Source organism: Heterocephalus glaber, unplaced genomic scaffold, assembly GCF_053883595.1.
Source record: "Heterocephalus glaber isolate CG9 unplaced genomic scaffold, H.glaber_assembly_v1.0 deba00001555, whole genome shotgun sequence".
NCBI lineage: Eukaryota > Metazoa > Chordata > Mammalia > Rodentia > Bathyergidae > Heterocephalus > Heterocephalus glaber.
Genome location: NW_028258346.1, coordinates 4,407,678 through 4,425,367, shown reverse-complemented (window position 1 = coordinate 4,425,367; position 17,690 = coordinate 4,407,678). Strand labels below are relative to the sequence as shown.

Sequence of the window (17,690 nt, the reverse complement as noted above, 5' to 3'; positions counted from 1 at the left end):
TAAATATGGTGGTCATTTCATCTACTACCATGTGGTGGAAAAATCAGGATGTGCTTTGTCAATCCAGCAGGACCCAGGGAATTACTGTCTTTTGGGTTGAATTGGAAGATACCATTTTATAAACTGCATGATCTATATTAGTGAGTCAAAATATTTCCTTGTGTGTCTTGAGGGCCACTATTATAGGGATTATTACATGTGTGGGTCACCGAGTGGTGCCTTCCAAACCAAGTTTCCATTTATGGCCCCTTGTCTCCTATTGTGAAGACAGGATAGGAACGTTACCACCTGAGGCACAATGGGAAGTTTCTGTATTTCCTACCTAACCCTTTCCCTCCTTGCTATTTTTTTTCCTTCTTAAATTGAATTAGGCAATTTTTTTAGCCTTTTTATTTTTAGTATTTATAACTGTAAATTTGTCTCTAATAAGTTGTTTATTTGGATTCCACAAGTTTTCATATGGAGATTTTTTTGTGCTGTTATTCATTGTAACTGTTTTCATTTTAATCATGATTTCTTCTGTGTCCTATAGATTATTTAGCAGTCATTTATTAATTTCATCAGGTGATGTCTTATTTTCCAAACTTAGGAGATTTTTTAAAAAGTTGATTAATGGCATTGTGGTCATTGAACATACCAAATTTGTCGAGCCTGCTTTTCTCATTCTATTTGTTGGGTAGGGTGGTTTTATTGTTTTACATCTATCTCTATGTTGGGGAGTTATCTTAGAAAACTCAGCATTCAGATTTAACTTAGCAAAACCCAAAGTTAGACAATATCTGTATTTTCTTCTAGGGCAATATAAGGGCCTTAGAACAGTAATTCCAGTAGCTTCCTTTCTTATTCTAGTCTGGTCTTTCTTATTCTATTCAAGTATCTTCTGCCTGTAATTTTTTCTTTTCTAATAAATACCACATGATTATTACTGTTGTATTAGTCCGTATTTGTTTAAAAGTTACCACTTTTCAATTGTTAATTTCTATCAAGTTGGTAGGTTGAGATGGTCAATTGGGACAGTATGCCAAGCTGAGAGTAACCAGCTCTAATCACTTGAGATAGTATAAGTAAGAGGCAAAAATAGGGACTATCATCTCATTGCTGAACAACTCTGACATTTGATGGAGAGGGGACTGAAGGGAGGGAGAGGGGCAGCTAGAAGTAGAATGGAACTAAGAGTGGAGGAAAGCATCTTCCTGGAGGTACCTGGCCTAAGGAAGCAGCTACACAAATGAGCATGGCTGGCTCCAGGCTCTAAGGCCTCGAGTGTCACCTCCAATTCCCTCTGGAAAACCACCGTGCACAGGCCTGCTCGGTCCAGGGTTGGGAGGGGCCTGCTCCCAAAGTCTGATGCACAAAGCCAGGGAATTTCTAAGGTGCCTGAAAGGTCACAGGGGAGACTCTGGGCCAGAACAGTCTTCTCAGGTGTGGTAACCACATCGGTGGTAGCTCCGGTTCTTTGTGTCTGGCTGCTGGGGGCACACTTTTTAAAACAGCCTTCAGTGAAGGTCTGATGGTGGTAAACTCTCTACTTTAAAAATATTTTTCTTTTGTCCTTGCTTTTAAAAAATATTTTCAATAAGTACAGGAATATAACTAGATAGTTTTCTCTTAGCATTTTGATGATATTCCACTATCTTCTGTTGCTATTAACTAAAAGTCTAATTATTGCTCCTTTAAAAATAATCCGTCCTTTCCCTCTTACTTCAGAGACTTTCCCTTTGTTTTTTGTGGCCTGTAATTTCTGCATGCCTTTTCATTCATTATGTCTGGGATTCATTGGGTTTCTTGATTCTGTGGGTTGTATAGTTTATGATTTTTTGATATTTTTTATTTATTATTTCTTCAAGTAAGTCTTTGTTCCATTTTTTTTTTCTGGAACCTGATTAAACACATGCTAGACAATGTAACTATCCTTCACATTTCTTAAACTCTCATTCATATTTTTTAAATTTTGTCTTTTTAAATAAATTCTCATTAATGTCTTTGTTGTTACCTTTCAGTTAATGAATTCTCGTTAAATTAGTCCATTAACATTTTACATTTCCCTTGCTAGAGTTTGTATTTCTAGGAGTTCCCTTTGGATCTTGTAATAATATGCTTGTTCATTTTTATAATTTTTTGCTTTTTAATTCTTTCTTTTGCTTCCTTAAACATAAGGGACATAGTTGTACAAATTCTCAATCTAAAAATTCCAAATATCAGAGACATTGTAGGTTAATTCTGTTGTTGTCTGTGGTTTGCCTTTGATCAAAATGTTATGGTTCTTGTTTTATTTGTTATTTTAAAATTTTGATTGTGAGTTTATATTTTTTGTAACTTAATGTGTGGGAATCACCTTAGACCCTCTACTCAGCACTTATTCAATCATGGTAATTTCCCTTCAAGTCCTCAGAGATATTTTAGTTCACCATTGTAGTGAGATATAATCTTTTGGAGTCTCATTTTTATAGGGATTTTCTAGTATCCTTAGTGTGCCAGATCTGGGATTTTCTTTATAGTCCTCTGACCCCTGAAAGTCTGAAAAAAATGGGATTTGAGATTTTTACATTCTTCAAATTTTGTCAAAGGCAAAGCTGATTTAATATTTTGTGTATTATTCTTGGTACTTGTCTTCATCTTTTGTTTAATATCTTTTACTTTTTTTTTTTTTTTTGGTACTGGGAATCGAACTCGGGTCCTTGCTCTCGCGAGACAGGCAGTGGAACCACTAAGCTAAATCCCTGGCCCATATCTTTTACTTTTAACCAGTACATTTATATATTTAAAAAAGTATTTCTCCAATGCTCTCTAGCAGTTTTAGTGATTTTCAGTATAAAGTTCAGTCATAGTACTGATCTGCTACTTTGACAGAAATCAAAGACTCTTCTCTGTCCTTCAATCCTTTTAATTATTTATGGCACTTAAACTTAAATGTCAACTTAATTGGCTTAGGAATCACCTAGGGGATTAGAAAAGCACACTTCTGGGTGTGTGTGGGAGGGTCATGGAGGCATGATCTTGGGTACTATATATGGTCCCTTCCCCCTTCTTCTCTGGTGATATTCCCCTGCTCTACTTCCTGGCCACCATGAACTAAGCAGCTTTGTGCCACTGAATCCTTCACCATGATGTTCCTGCAGTGGAGCCAGTTGATGATGGACTGAATCCTCTGAAATTGTAAGCCAAATAAACCCCTACACTTTTTTTTTTGGTACCAGGGATCGAACTTGGGACCTTGTGCTTGTAAGGCAGGCAGTAGCACCACTGAGATAAATCCCTGGCCCTGATCTTTTAAGATGTAGATGTTAGGTATTTGGTGCCAGTGACCAGAAAGCTGACTAATAACACGAGTACAATAATAAAATTGATAATTTGACTTCTCCTGGCAATTCAATTGCATTGCATGAATATTAGACCTTGTGATACTGTCTCACAGCTTGCATTCTGGCATTTCTCCCCTCTATTCTTTCTTGTTTCAGTTTGTTTTTTTATTGAACTATATTCAAGTTCTCTGACTCTTTTCTCAGCCTTGTCCACTCTGCTTATGAACTGAATAAAGAAATTTTTATCTCTGACATTGTATTTTTCATTTCAACATTTGAATTTGACTGTTTTAGTTTCCTTTCCTGAAATCTTTCTCTGTTCGTGTGTGTAATCCATGTTTTCCTCTTCTACATCCTTAGTTAGTTATGTTAAACTACCTGTCTCAACATTCCAACTTCTCTTAGTCTGGTTCTCTTGCTTTGTTTCTTGACCACAAGGGTTTTTTTTGTTGTTGTTGTTTTATATATTTTATAATTTTTTATTGAGTGTTGGGCATTGCATGAAGAAGAATAGGAGAGACTGTCTGAAGAATGGATGATGATCAATGGTATTGCTCTATAGAACTTTGTGAATAATGTTTGGTCTCTCTGAGCTTTAACTTTCAGAAAATTTAAATAAGTCTCAACTTTATAGAAATGTATGAAACATGTAAAATATAACATGGATTATACATTCTGGATTTTTTCACAGATGAGAATATCTTTTCTCCAATTTTAAAAATTGTATATCTTCTTTTAAAAATTCATTAGTATAAAAACATACAAATTGGAAAGCCAAGTACCTCTATATGTTCAATTAAGCATTATTCATCAATAAATAACATAAACCACAAAATTCACTTCATTATATTTAATATTTATAAATGAGCACATAAAAACATAGGTCTTCTGGTATTTATTTTTTAAGTAGAAGCAATACTTTGAAAATGTGGTATAAAGAAATGCCCTTACTGTGGTCCCTACCATATAATGATTCTATGTAGTGGTAGGAATCATCCCTTAGTCTAGAAACAATTTGGAAAGTATCAAGAAAGGATAAAAGAAAATATGAAAAAGATTTGTGCTTTGAAGATGAATTCATATAAAACTGTTATAGGAAGAGGAGTTCCCTGAAGCTGCAGACTCAGGATTCCTGGTCAGAAATGATAAAAGCGCCTTCTTTCTTATTCTCTTTAGGACCTGGGTAGCATTTCTTCCATGTCTGCAATGACATAAGAGACAACAGCCCAAAGAGCAGCAGCAATGTTCATCTGCTTTGGATCCATGACAGTCATGGTGTCTCCATGGGAGTGATGGAAGTAGAAATACTTATATAAGTCATCACATAGACTGGCTCCTGTGGAGAGAAAAGGAAGAATTCTGAGTTGGGTATTTTGACAGACACTGGTCAGAAACTACTGCTACTCTTGTCCCTTACCTCTTGTCTGCTCCTAACCTACTAGCTGCACTGGCAAAACGATTACTTTCCTAAGGTCTCTTGTAGCAAGAAATGGCCACGTGACAGCACTGTGCCTATGAGGATATGAGTGGCAGGCTGTGGGAGAGTTCTAGGAAAGCCTTTACTTTGCTGACAAAAAGGGAAATGTCCCTAATGCTTCATTAAAGGTAGATGAGAAGTTACAAGCTGCAAGGGATGAAAAGCCCCACACTAAAACTAATGAAAAGACAGAGGAGCTAGGTTTAGAATCATTGCTAACTACTAAACAGATTCAGCACTGCCTACTTCTGTTCTTGCCATATGAGGGAAATAAACTTTTATTTGTATAAGTAACCAATACAAAAGTCTTGGTACTTATATTTAAAAAGGCAGCACCTTTTTATATCTTCAGTAGTGCAAGAGATGTACCTTCTTGGATACAAAAAGTCAATACTACTCTTTTGCTCAAGTTTTCCTTCTCAAATCACTCATTTACTCCCGCTGTCATGAAATCCCTAGGAACCTCCAAGGATACCAGCAGGAGTCTCTGCCCCACTTAAAAGCTTTCTTCTCACTTTTACTAGTTTCAGGCTTGAATCAGAGCCTCGGGGAAACTTCCTGTTTTACTCATCCTTGAAAACCTACTTATTAGGCCCATTTTGTGGATTCTAGCCACAACTCTTTAGCCTCTAGCATTTTTTTTTTATTGAGAAACACACCATAGATACAGAAGATTGTAGAGAACATACATGTATATTACAAAGGGTGACAATATAAAATGTACATATATGGCCCTAATTCAACTCGGAAAGACACATCCTTTACCGTGAAGCCCAGTTTTTGGCTTTCCCTCCCCCTTGTAGATTCTCTCTTTCTTCCAAAGGTACCCATGATCCCATCCTGCATGTATGTGAATCCTTGTTTTTCTTTATAGTTTTATGAAGCACGTGTAAGTGTGCACACATGTGCATACAACTATGACTACAATATTGTCAGTTTTTGAACTACATAATCCACATGTATTTTTTTTCTGTATATTGCTTTTCTTTTCACTCGAACATATGTAAGATTTATGTGTTCTCATACATGAGTCTTTCTCTTGCTTCACATCCTCTCCGGCACTTGAGTGTTGTCAAAGTAATATTTTCTAATCCACTAAATGTGAAATGTCACTTCATTATTATTTTAAAAATTATTAATGAGATCAAGCCTGTATTCTTTGCTTTCTTTTTTTTTTTTTTTTGGTACCAGGGATCGAACTTGGGTCCTTGGGCTTGCCCAGCAGGCGGAAAAACCACTGAGCTAAATCCCCTGCCAAGCCTGTATTCTTAAATCAATTTTTTGGTGATTATATTTTCTCTTTTGTTAAATGTCTGTTCAGACTTTTGCCCATTTTTCCATTGATTTGCATGTCTGTTTCTTATTGATTTGTGGGAGTTCTTGACATATGTTTGATATTAATTTTCTGTTGGCATTAAAATTTATATGTATAATTTTCCAGTTTGTGGCTCATCTTTTTTCACTTACTGTGTGTTTTGATGAATAAATGTTCTTGCTTTCAATGTAGCTGAATTTGTGAATTGTTTCCTTCATCATTTGTTCTTTACATGTCTTATTTAAGAAATGCTTCCGTACCTTTATATCATAAAGATACTCCCCTATGTTCTATTCTGAAATGGTTAAAGTTTTGATTTTCATTTTCAAAGTCTCCATTCACCTAGAATTAGAATTGATTCTTGTGTAGGATGTGAGACAGGCTTTAATTTTTTTTCAGTTGTTCAGAAACATTTATTAACTAGTAAATTCTCTTTCCCCACTAATCTGCAGCATCAATTTTGCCATATATCAAGCTTCCTTCTTTATGAAGGCTTGTTTTGGGTGAGTTCTATTCCAGTGGTCTTGGTCCCTGGGCAACACAACACTGTCTCAAGTCCTGGTGCTTTCTGACCCTTGATGTCTGGCAGGGCAAGTTCCCCCACCACCTTTCCCTTCCCCTTCAGGAGTGTTCTGTCTATTCTTAAACACTGGCTCTTCCAGATCAATTTCAGAATCAGTTTATAATTCTACAAAGAGATGTTTTTGTGTTCATTGAGTATCTTACATCCTTTTTGCAGGATATTGTGTTCTTATCCGTGAAATGGTGTGTTGATGTGTTTCTATTAAGTTTTCTGTAACATCTCTGAAATTTCATGGCATAGTCTTATCTACCTTTTGGTAGTTTTCTTTCCTTGATAACATACTTTCTGGAGCTACTGAAATTATAAATTTTTTTAACTTTGTCCTTTCTGTTTGCAGCTATCCAGTTTTAGTAATGAGGATATATCGATTCATAAAATGGAGCTCCTTCTTTGTCTACAGCTTACGTAGGATTGGAATTATTTCTTAGTTATTTTCCAGATCTTTTTAAGAAAACCACCTAGGTCTAATGTTTTCTTTATTGGTAACAATTTTAACTAATGATTCAATCTCCTTCATTGGGCATCTAGGGTTTTTTGATCTTTTAAATTAACTTTGGAGGTGATATTTTGCTAGAAATGTGTGAATTTGTTGAAAATAATCTGGAAAAAGTTGTCAATATGTCTCTATTTTTATTTTTGATAATGACTGCCACATCTACAGTGATGTTGCATTTTTGTTCCTGGTATGGTTATCAAAGTCTTCTCTTTTTGGTTAATATATCTTGTCATCAGGTTTTTATTTTTATTGGTTTCTTAGGGAGAAATGATAACAACTTTGGGCTCTTTGGATACTTTCTGTTATTAACAATAATTGTGCCTTGGATATACTTCATTGGCTATAATACAGCCACTGTGCAAAGCTTGGATACTTTCTGTTATGTAGTAGTTTTTCTTTCATTGGTTTCTGCTCTCTGATTATTTCCCTTCTTTCTTTGGGTTTGCTTTTTCCCTTCAAATTTAGTGAGTTGAATGCTCAATTTTTATTACTTTGCAGAATTTCTCTGTCTGTAGCATAAGCACTAGGACTCTTTTCCCTAATACTCCCTTAGCTCCCCCCACCCCGATTTGGAGTAGTATTTTCATGATTATTGAATTATTCAGCACTGGACAGTTATTAGTTTCCAGGTTGAAGCTTTTCTTCAACTCATGAATTAGCATGCTCTTTAATTTTCAAAATTATCATGTTTTGTTATTTTTCAGCATTAATTTTTAATTCAACTGTTATACAATGGGGGGTTTTATGCTACAGATTCTTTGAATTTTGCTGAGATTTGCTCTGTGGCTATTATATTACCTATTTTCATAAAGAGTCCAAGTTTACTAAGTGAAAAGAATGTGCTATTCTACATATGTCCATTAGATTAAGGTTGTTAATTATTTTTTCAAACCTTTTATCTCCTTATTATCTTATGATCTATTTGATTTATCAATTTGTGGAGAAATATATGAAAATGTCCCTCTGTGATTTTGGATGTTTCTTTTTCCTGTAGTTCCAACAATTAAAAAAATATATATATTTGAAGGTTTTGCTATTAAGGACATATAAAGTTAGAATTCTATTTCCTGGTAAATTGAAATTTGATTAATGTGTAGTCATTCTCTTCATAAGTAGTAATGGTTTATATATTTAAATCTACCTTTTCCTAGTATTTTTTATAACCATACCACGCGTGCTTCCTTTTGTGGTGTGTTACCCTGGTAAGTCTTTTCTCATCATTTTACTTGTAAACTTCCTCCATCCTTGTGTTTTTTCAAGGGGTTCTCTTATGAATACTTCATAGTTGAGTTTTCAAAATCTAACAGTCTTTGATTTTTAGCCGAGAGTATAATTCACTTATGCAGGTTGTGATTTTTTTTTTTTTTGCAGAGAACTAGAATCAGGATTTATGTATTTTTCCCCCTTTCCCTGCCCTCCCTTCAACCCCTCCATCCCTCCCTATTTACAGAGACTTTGTTTCCTTTTTTCATTTTCTCATATTAATTCCATTCCCTTCTTTCCTTTCCCCTACCCCTCCCACTTCCCCTTCCCCTTTACCCCTTTTCTTCCTATTTCACATTATCTATTATACCTTTTAGTCCTTATTTACACTTTCAGTTTCTCACACTAGAGAAACTATTCGGTATTTACACATGTGTGTCCTATTTATTTCACTTAAGAGTATCACCTCAATGTGCATCCATTTAGCTATAAATATCTCTAATTTCTCATTTTTTATGGCTGAGTAGTACTCCATTTTATTAAAAAAAACCCCACATTTTCTTTTTCCAGTCTCCAGTTGATGGGCATTTGGGCTGTTTCCAAGTTTGTGCTATTATAAACTGTGCTGCTATGAACATGGGTGCACATATATCACTGTGGTATGATTCTTTTAATTCTTTGGGGAAGATACCCAGCGGGGGAATAGCTGGGCCAAATGGGACTTCCAGTTCTCGTTCTCTGAGTTATCTCCATACTGATTTCCACAGTGGTTGCACCAGTCTACACTCCCACCAGCAGTGGAGTAGGGTTCCTCTTCCCCACAGCCCTGCCAGCATTTGTTATTGGTTGATTTCTTGAGAGCAGCCATTATTTCTAGTGTGAGGTGGAATCTCAGCATTGTTTTCATTTGCATCTCTCGAATGACCAGTGATGTTGAACATTTTTTCATATGTTTATTTGGCATTTTACTTCTTTGTCTGAGAAATGTCTGTTCATTTCAGATGCCCATTTTCAGATTGGGTCTTTAAATTTGGGAGGTCTGATTTTTTAAAGTTCTTTATAGATTCAGGATAGTAGACCTTTGTCTGAGGAAGAGCAGGTGAAGATTTTTTCCCACATTGTGGGTTGTCTCTTCACACTGCTGGTGGTTTCTCTTGCTGTAAAGAAGCCTTTTAATAAGAGATCCCACTTGTTGATTGTTTGTTCATGGGCAACTGAGGTCTTGTTCATAAAATCTTTTCCTACCCCCAATATCTTCAAGAGTTCTACCTAACCTCTGTTCCAGCCAATTCAGTGTTTCTATTTTAATATTTAGAACTTTAATCCATTTTGATTTTAGTTTAGTGCATGGTGAGAGATATAGGTCTAGTTTTAGTCTTTGGCAAGTTGAAGCTCAATTTCTCCATTTATTAAAGAGGCTATCTTTCCTCCAGTGAGGGTGTTTGGCTCTTTTGTCAAAGATGAGGTGGCTGAGTGTGTCTGGAGTTGTTTTTGCATCTTTTAATCTGTTCCACTGGTACTCAGGTCTGTTTCTTTGCCAGTCCCATGCTGTTTTTATCACAGTAGCTTTGTAGCATAGTTTCAAGTTGGGGGTTGGGATACCCCCTGCCATGTCTCTGTTACCTAGAATTGCTTTTGCTATTCTGGGTCTCTTCTTGTTCCAAATGAATTTTTGGATTGTTTTCTCAAGGTCCGTGAAGTATCCTGCTGGGATTTCAATTGGGATTGCATTGAATCTATATAGCAGTTTTGGAAGTGTGGCCATTTTCAGTATGTTGATCCTTCCTACCCAGGAGCTAGGATTGTCTTTCCGTTTTCTGATATTGTCTTCAATCTCTCTTTTCAGAGTGCTATAGTTTTCAAAGAAGAGGTCTGTGATTTCTTTTGTTAGGTTGATTCATAGGTATTTCAGTTTTTTGGATGCTACTGTGAAAGGAATTGTTTGCCCTATTTCTGTCTCAGTGAGTCTGTTGTTCGTGTAGAGGAAAGCTATTGATTTTTGTGTGTTGACCTTGTATCCAGCTACTTTACTGAAATTAGTTATTAAGTCTAGAAGACTTTTGGTGGAATTCTTGGGGTCTTCTATATAGAGTATCATGTTAACTGCAAATAATGACAATTTGACTTCTTCATTTCCTATCTTTGTTCCTTGTATTTCTTTCTCTTGTCTAATTGCTCTGGCTAATGTTTCCAAAACTATATTGAACAGAAGTGGTGATAGTGGAGATCCTTGTCTTGTTCCTGATTTTATTGTGAAGGATTTCAGTTTTTGACCATTTAGTATGATATTGGCCGCTGGTTTTTCATAGATGGCTTTTGTCAGATTGAGGTAGAGACTGTTTATTCTAATTTTTTGTAGGGTTTTTATCATAAATGCATGTTGGATTTTGTCAAATGCTTTTTCTCCATCTATTGAGATGATCATATGGTTTTTGTCCTTGGCTCTATTGATATAGTGTATTACTTTGATTGATTTTGCATATGTTGAACTATCCCTGCATCCCTGGGATGAATCCCACTTGGTCAGGGTGTATGATGTTCTTGATGATCTTCTGCATTTTATTTGCCAGTATCTTATTAAGGATTTTTGCATCTATGTCCATTAGTGAGATTGGCCTATAGTTCTCTTTTGGTTGGGTCTTTCTCTGCTTTGGGGATCAAGGTGATGCTTGCTTCCAGGAATGAATTTCAGAGTATTGATTCCCTTTCAATTTCACTGAAGAGTTTAAACATTAGTGGCAGTAGTTCCTCTCTAAATGTCTTGTAGAATTCAGCAATGAAACCATCAGGACCTGGGCTTTTCTTAGTTGCTAAGTTTTTAATTACATTTTCAGTTTCATTGGTTGATATTGGGTTGTTTAGAATTTTTAGGTCTTTGTTCAACTTTGGTAATTCATATGTATCTAGGAATCTGTCCATTTCTTCTGTGTTTTCCATCTTATTTGGGTATAGGTTCTGGAAGTAGGTATTGATGATCCTCTGAATTTCTGCTGGGTCCGTTGTAATTTCACCCTTTTCATTCCTAATTGCATGGATTTGGGCCTTTTCTTTTCTTTTTTTTTCTTTTCTTTCCTTTTTCTGATAAGGTTGGCTAAGGGTTTGTCAATTTTGTTTATTCATTCAAATAATCAACTCTTGGCTTCATTGACTTTTTTTATATTGTTCTCTTAGTCTCTATTGCATTGATTTCTGCCCTGATCTTTATAATTTTCTCCTTTCTATGGGCTTTGGGTTTGTCCTGCTCTTCTTTTTCTAGAAGCTTGAGGTTCAGCGTCAGGTTAATTGGGCTCACTCTGTTTTCCAAATATGAGTATTGACTGCTATGAATTTCCCTCGTAAGACTGCTTTCATTGTGTCCCATAGATTCTGATATGTTGTATTGTCATTGTCATTTAATGGAAGAAATTGTCTGATTTCTTCTTGAATTTCCTCTGTGACCCATTGGTTATTCAGAAGCATGTTGTTCAATTTCCATGTGTTCATGAAAGTTTTGCGGGTTTTTTTGCTATTCATCTCCAATTTCATCACACTATGGTCTGATAATATATAGGGGATAACTTCAATTCCTTTGCACTTACCTAAATATGTTCTATGAGAAAGTATGTGGTCTATTTTGGAGAACAACCCATGTGCAGCTGAAAAGAATGTGTATTCTGATTTGGTGGGGTGCAACACTCTGTAAACATCTGTTAAGTTCATTTGTTCAAGAGTTTGATTGAGTTCTAGTATTTTGTTGCTTGTTTTTTGTCTAGTTGATCTATTTATTTGTGACAATGGGGTATTGAGTTCCCCCACTACTATTGTATTAGTGCTTATATGGCTTTTCATGTCCATTAGTATTTGTTTTATATAGTTGGGTGCACTAGTGTTTGGTGCATAGATACTTATGATTGTCATCTCTTCTTGTTGGATCGTTCCCTTTACAAGGATGTAGTGTCCTTCTTTGTCTCTCTTAATCAGTGTGGGTTTGAAATCCATTCGATCTGCAAAGAGGATAGCTAGTCCTGCTTTTTTTCTGGTTCCTGTCACATAGAGTATTGTTTTCCACCCTTTAACTTTCAGGCTATGAGTTTCTTTTTGAATTAATTTTTTTCTTTGTATGCAGCCTATTTTTGGATCTTGCTTCTTGACCCATTCTGCCAGTCTATTTCTTTTGATTGGTGAGTTGAGACCATTAACATTGGTGATTATAACTGATACGTATTGAGTTATCATTGTCATGACTTTTTCTTTTTGTTGGATTTTCCCCTGTTGCTTTTAATTTCTTGTTGTGCCCAGTGGATTCATTCTTCTGGGCTTCCTGGGGTTGTCTTTTCCTAGGATTTTGTCTAAAACTTTTTTGAGTCCTGGTTTGGTATTCATGAAGTTCCTGGGGTGCTCTTTATCACGAAGCTATCTTATTTCTCCATCAACTTTGAAAGATATTTTGCAGGGAACATCAATCTGGGTTGGAGGTTGTTTTCCTTTAGGGCTTGAAATACATCACTCCAACCTCTTCTTGCCTTGAGGGTTTGCATTGAGAAGTCTGCTGTGATTCTGATGGGCTTTCCTTTGTATGTGATTTGTTTCTTTTCTCTAACTGCTTGTAGAACTTTGTTCTTCTGCTGGGTTTTTGGAATCTTAATAATTACATGCTTATGTGTACATTTTTTTTTTATCAAGGCTGGTTGGAGTCCTATATGCCTCACTTATCTGTATGTCAAGTTCTTTTCCACTGCTTGGGAAGTTTTCTGTTATCACTTCTGTGAACAGCTTTTTTATGTCATCTGCACTCTCTCCTGTTTCTTCATTGAGTCCAATCAGTCTTATGTTATTCTTCTTTGCATTGTCTAGCAGCTGCTGGAATGATTTCTTGTGGTCCCTTACAATTTTAAAGCAATTTTTCTTTTCCTGATCACTAATTGCAATCTTATCTTCTATATCTGAAATTCTGTCCTCACATTGGCTCATTCTGCTGCACAGACTTTCAATGGAGCTTTTTAATCTCCTGGAAATCTGTTTTCATCTGTTTTATGGATTCCATTTGTTTCCTATGTTGGGATTCCATCATGTTTCTCAGCGCCTCTATTTTTTTTATGTATCCACTCTAGATTTATTAATTTTGTCTTGCACTATGGGCACAATCTCTGCAGTTATGTGAGAAATTATTTCTGATCTCATTTTTTCCAGATCCTCTTTCGTTGCTAGTTCAGGGAGTCCAGGTGGTTGAGTATTAGAGTGTTCTTTCTCGTTTCCCTTTGGAGTTGCTGTAGGTGATCTGTAAGTCTGGTTCTGAGAGTTGTTTACCTGTCTTCTCATTTCCAGATTGTGATTCTTGTTAAATTGAATTCATTTATACCATCTTAGTGTTGTTCTTTGTTAATTGTGCTTTCTAGATTTTACCCCCTTTTTTCTTTCCTTCTTTTTTGTTTGTTTCCTCTCTTTTCATATCACCCTCCTCCCAAGTCTACTAGTTTGGAAGTTAAGTACTTTATTTCAATTTTGTCAATGGAGAACTTGGAAACTGTAGGTTACAAGTTTATTTCAACAAAGGTAACGTTAATCCATATCTTCGATAAAGACACTAGGAGCCCCACATTTGCACCTGTCCCAGATGAACTCACTGGTTCCTAAAACCCATGCTCTAGGAAAATGGGAGTTTGCACACAAATGTTAGCCTCAAGAATTTACTTACTTCTGAATGCTCACTTTATTCACCTCTGAGAAATTCTCCTACTTTGCCTCCTGCTAAGTTATGTATTATAAAAAGACAATTGTTTATTTCTAGGAGGAAGAGGAATTTTCTATGAACTTCTGATAACCACATCGCTGGGGTTCTCTTCTCCCACTTCCTCTCCTTTATACTGGACATAGTTGTTGTTTTTGAGACCTCCACTGCTGCAGGATGTTGCCTGGATTTTCTTTATTTCAAGTTTATAAAGCTTCATGGAAAGGCTTCCCCCTATTTATTCCCCTAAGCCCTTGTTCTGGAGTGGAGACTGAGTTTCCCTTTTACACATTTGTATCCCACAATGAGTTCAGCTATAGCACTATTAAATACAACACAAGCTATGAAGCCAAAAAAAATGTAATACAGAAGAATGCTCAACTATTATCCTTGACAATTAATAGCACCCATAACTATTGGCAAATATCCAAAACAGAGTGTGTTAAACTGACAACATTAAATCTTTCACTGTGTTTAGAAGGCTTCTTCCTGTTCAGGGATTTTCTTTCTAAACTAGTAAACATATCTTCTGTTAGTCCAGGAGCTCAGAAAAGGTGGGATCTCATCATCCATTTGGATAACATAAAACTATCAGTGGGTGGGCTGGAGTTTAAGTCCATCAATGTTCTAAAGGGTCAGTCCAATTCAACTGGACACTTACTGAGTTCCTACAGTATTCTAGGCAGTTGGTTAAGGCCAACTTATAGGTAAACAGACACAATTTCTGCTCTCAAAAGCTTAATCTGAAATGGGAGCACAGAAAGTGACACAGTCAGAATTTTCTGTATGCTCCAAGAAATGGACAAAGAAATGGTGGAGAGCTGATGTCACTGAAAGACTTCTCTGATCCCTAGACTAGGTTTCATGCTATGTTCTCTCCATGCTGTTTTTGACCATAATCGTACCATCTTTGGTTATAACTGTTTGCTTCACATGTTTCTTTTGGTGTATTGTAAACTCCCTGGAGGCAGGGCCCCTGTTTTGTTCCTCATTCTGTTATCAATACCTACTATTAAATAGAAGATGAAGGCATATTTTCTGACTGAGTGAAAGCCAATTTTATGAGCAAACTAGGCCTGGAGGATGCTGTATTGGTCAGAGTCCTTGTCATAGGGGACATTCCAAGAAGTTAACTTGGAGAAAGGATTATTCATAAACAATGGTCAGTGCTAACTAAAAGCAATAAAGAATGCATAAAATGGAGAGCCATTACCACCTTGATAATAGCCTAAAAGAATATGATATATATATATATATATATATATATATATATATATAGAGAGAGAGAGAGAGAGAGAGAGAGAGAGAGAGAGAGAGAGAGAGAGAGAGAGAATGTTATGGTTGTTTGTAGAATTCAGGGATTCTGTTTCTGGCTGGTGCCTCCAAATATCCTTCTGGGTTCCCCTTAGCCAAATCTAATCATAAGCCACAGGCCAAGGGAATTTGTTAATGTAGTTCACCTCCCGGGTGAGAAATATGGTAGTAGAGAGTGGTGAGGAATGACACATCATGGTAAAAGAGAACATCCTGACACATTATGGTAAAAGAGAATATCCAGTAAAAATATTTAGGATGTCAACAGACAGATACAGGCACAAGTATTTCAGGTGAATAGAATGTGTGAGCATTCCAATTTGGGTGATGTAGGGATAACTCAGGCTAATTAATGGCAGATGAATGGCAATCAACTATGGAAGGTCCAAAATGTAAGACTGAAAAGAGGCTGATGTAGTTCTTAAATGTGAAGCCCTGGACAGACTGTGGGAAGGAAGGTGGGACGAATGCAGCTGCACCTTAGGGAGATGCTCCAGAAACACATGGGCCATGGAGGCGAGGAGACAGTTGGAGAAGAGTGCAGGTTGTGGGACAGGTGACCAGGGTCAGTTGATGACATCTCAGCCTCTGAAATCCACAGAAAGGGATGTGGATGAAGATAACCACACTTTGCTATGGAAAGGCCAGAAGTTCATTTTAAAATCAGAAGTTTCTTTATGTCATGAGCTCACAGCACACTCACAAAGGAAAACTCTCTGTGTAGCCAGAGGCATTTTAACAGAAAGCGTGACATTTTAGAATTAGTTGAAGCTAGTGGGGAGCATGCACTTTCTAGACTCCAGAGAGCATCGAGTGAATGTCAAATTCATGCACAAATTAAGGACACAGTGAAGAAATTCAGAGAATCGAAGTCACCGAGGGTGGATGGGAGATACACTGGAATCCTAGATCTGAGGAAAAAGGAAGGTACATGTAATTCCAGCTGAGTGTGGCTCATATGGGGCTGTTTCCTTCCATTCAGAGCTTCTTAAAGACACTACATGGTGGCTAACAGAAAAGCACTTCAATTCCATATTGAAAAAATAGAGGAAAAACAATATTTGTCCTTGTTCTCTTTAGACCTCCAAAATTCCCCTTCTGTCTCAAGCTGAAGGAATTTGACTGCCAGATGGGTGGGTGTTGGCTCCCTCCTTTAGAACCAGGGACTTAAGGAAGGCATTTCCTCAGTGAGCATCCAAGTTTCCAAGAACATTTTGCAGAATTTAACCATTGCAGAAGGCCTGCCAGCTCCAGTGAGGATGTGGATAAGCACGGGAGCTGGGAGGTGGGCCTGTCTGCAAAGGGACAGCTTAACAGTGACAGCTACTGATCTGAAAGACCAGAACTGATGGAGTGCCTACATTTCAATTTCTGAGAGCCCCAACAGAGCAGGGTGGGGGAATGTTAATGATCTCTAGGGATAAATTGTGCAGTGTCTTTTGACAGGTATATGAGTACTGAGCAGGAAATCATAAAATGCCTTTTAGAAACAGACAGCTGGTAGAAGGAGTCTGCTCTGAAGACCAGTATTCTCCCCTAGAACAAAGTACAGCATTATTAGAGCAGCTCTCCAGCATTCCAGGGGTGGCTTGGAATATAAGGACCTGAAGACATACCCTTCATCATTAGCTAAGAAGGAGATGGAGCTGAGAAAACATGGATTTACAGGCAAGGCTTGGGTTCAAATTCAAACTCTTCTGCCTAATAACTGGATGACTTGGAAGAATTATGCAAGGCCATTCACCTTTCCTTTTTAAGATGCTTATAAGGATTAAGAGATACTGAGTAACTCTATTGCAGCCATTGCATATTCAACAAGGATGACCCAAAATAGCCATAGCTTCATAATCAATGAACTATAAACTTGAGGGATTTAAAATTCTGATTTAATAAATCAAAGTTTGATGATTATCCTTAATGACAGAACACCTGGACCATAAGGTCTAGTCTACATGACCCTGCCTTGACCCTGATTTGGATTATCTTCCCTCTTCCTTCTTCCCTTGACCCCTCTTCTCCTCCTTCTATGAGTCTTTCTTATAAACACTCACATCACAGAAAATATTTCCCAGCTGTGCAACTGGGTGATGACCAGCCGATGAATATTGTAAGAAATATCCAAGTTCCCCATACTGTTCACAGTGGATTTCAGTCTTCACAGGGAGAATGTAGTAACGGCTCTGGTCTGTGAGGATGTCAGAACAAACCTGGATACCTGCTAATAGCTGAAGAAGTATGGGGGGACACAAAGGTTCGCAGAGCTCCTTGACTCTCATTCATATGTAATAAATGG

The 17,690-nt window shown here is 36.9% G+C and overlaps 1 protein-coding gene across 6 annotated transcripts in view; it reads right to left on the bottom strand.

Annotated features, from left to right (window-relative positions):
- The window catches only part of Cpq (carboxypeptidase Q), a 502,796-nt gene that overhangs the window by 4,019 nt on the left and 481,087 nt on the right, over positions 1 to 17,690 (bottom strand). For 5 of the 6 annotated variants that reach the window (XM_087190644.1, XM_021262674.2, XM_087190643.1 and 2 more), the window contains one exon: positions 4,138 to 4,638. The exons of the other annotated variant lie outside the window; for it this stretch is intronic. In XM_087190644.1, the coding sequence (XP_087046770.1) occupies positions 4,475 to 4,638 (164 nt within the window). In that variant the 3' untranslated portion in view covers positions 4,138 to 4,474. Of the gene's footprint in view, positions 1 to 4,137; positions 4,639 to 17,690 lie in introns of those variants that run through there. 6 annotated transcript variants of the gene reach the window in all.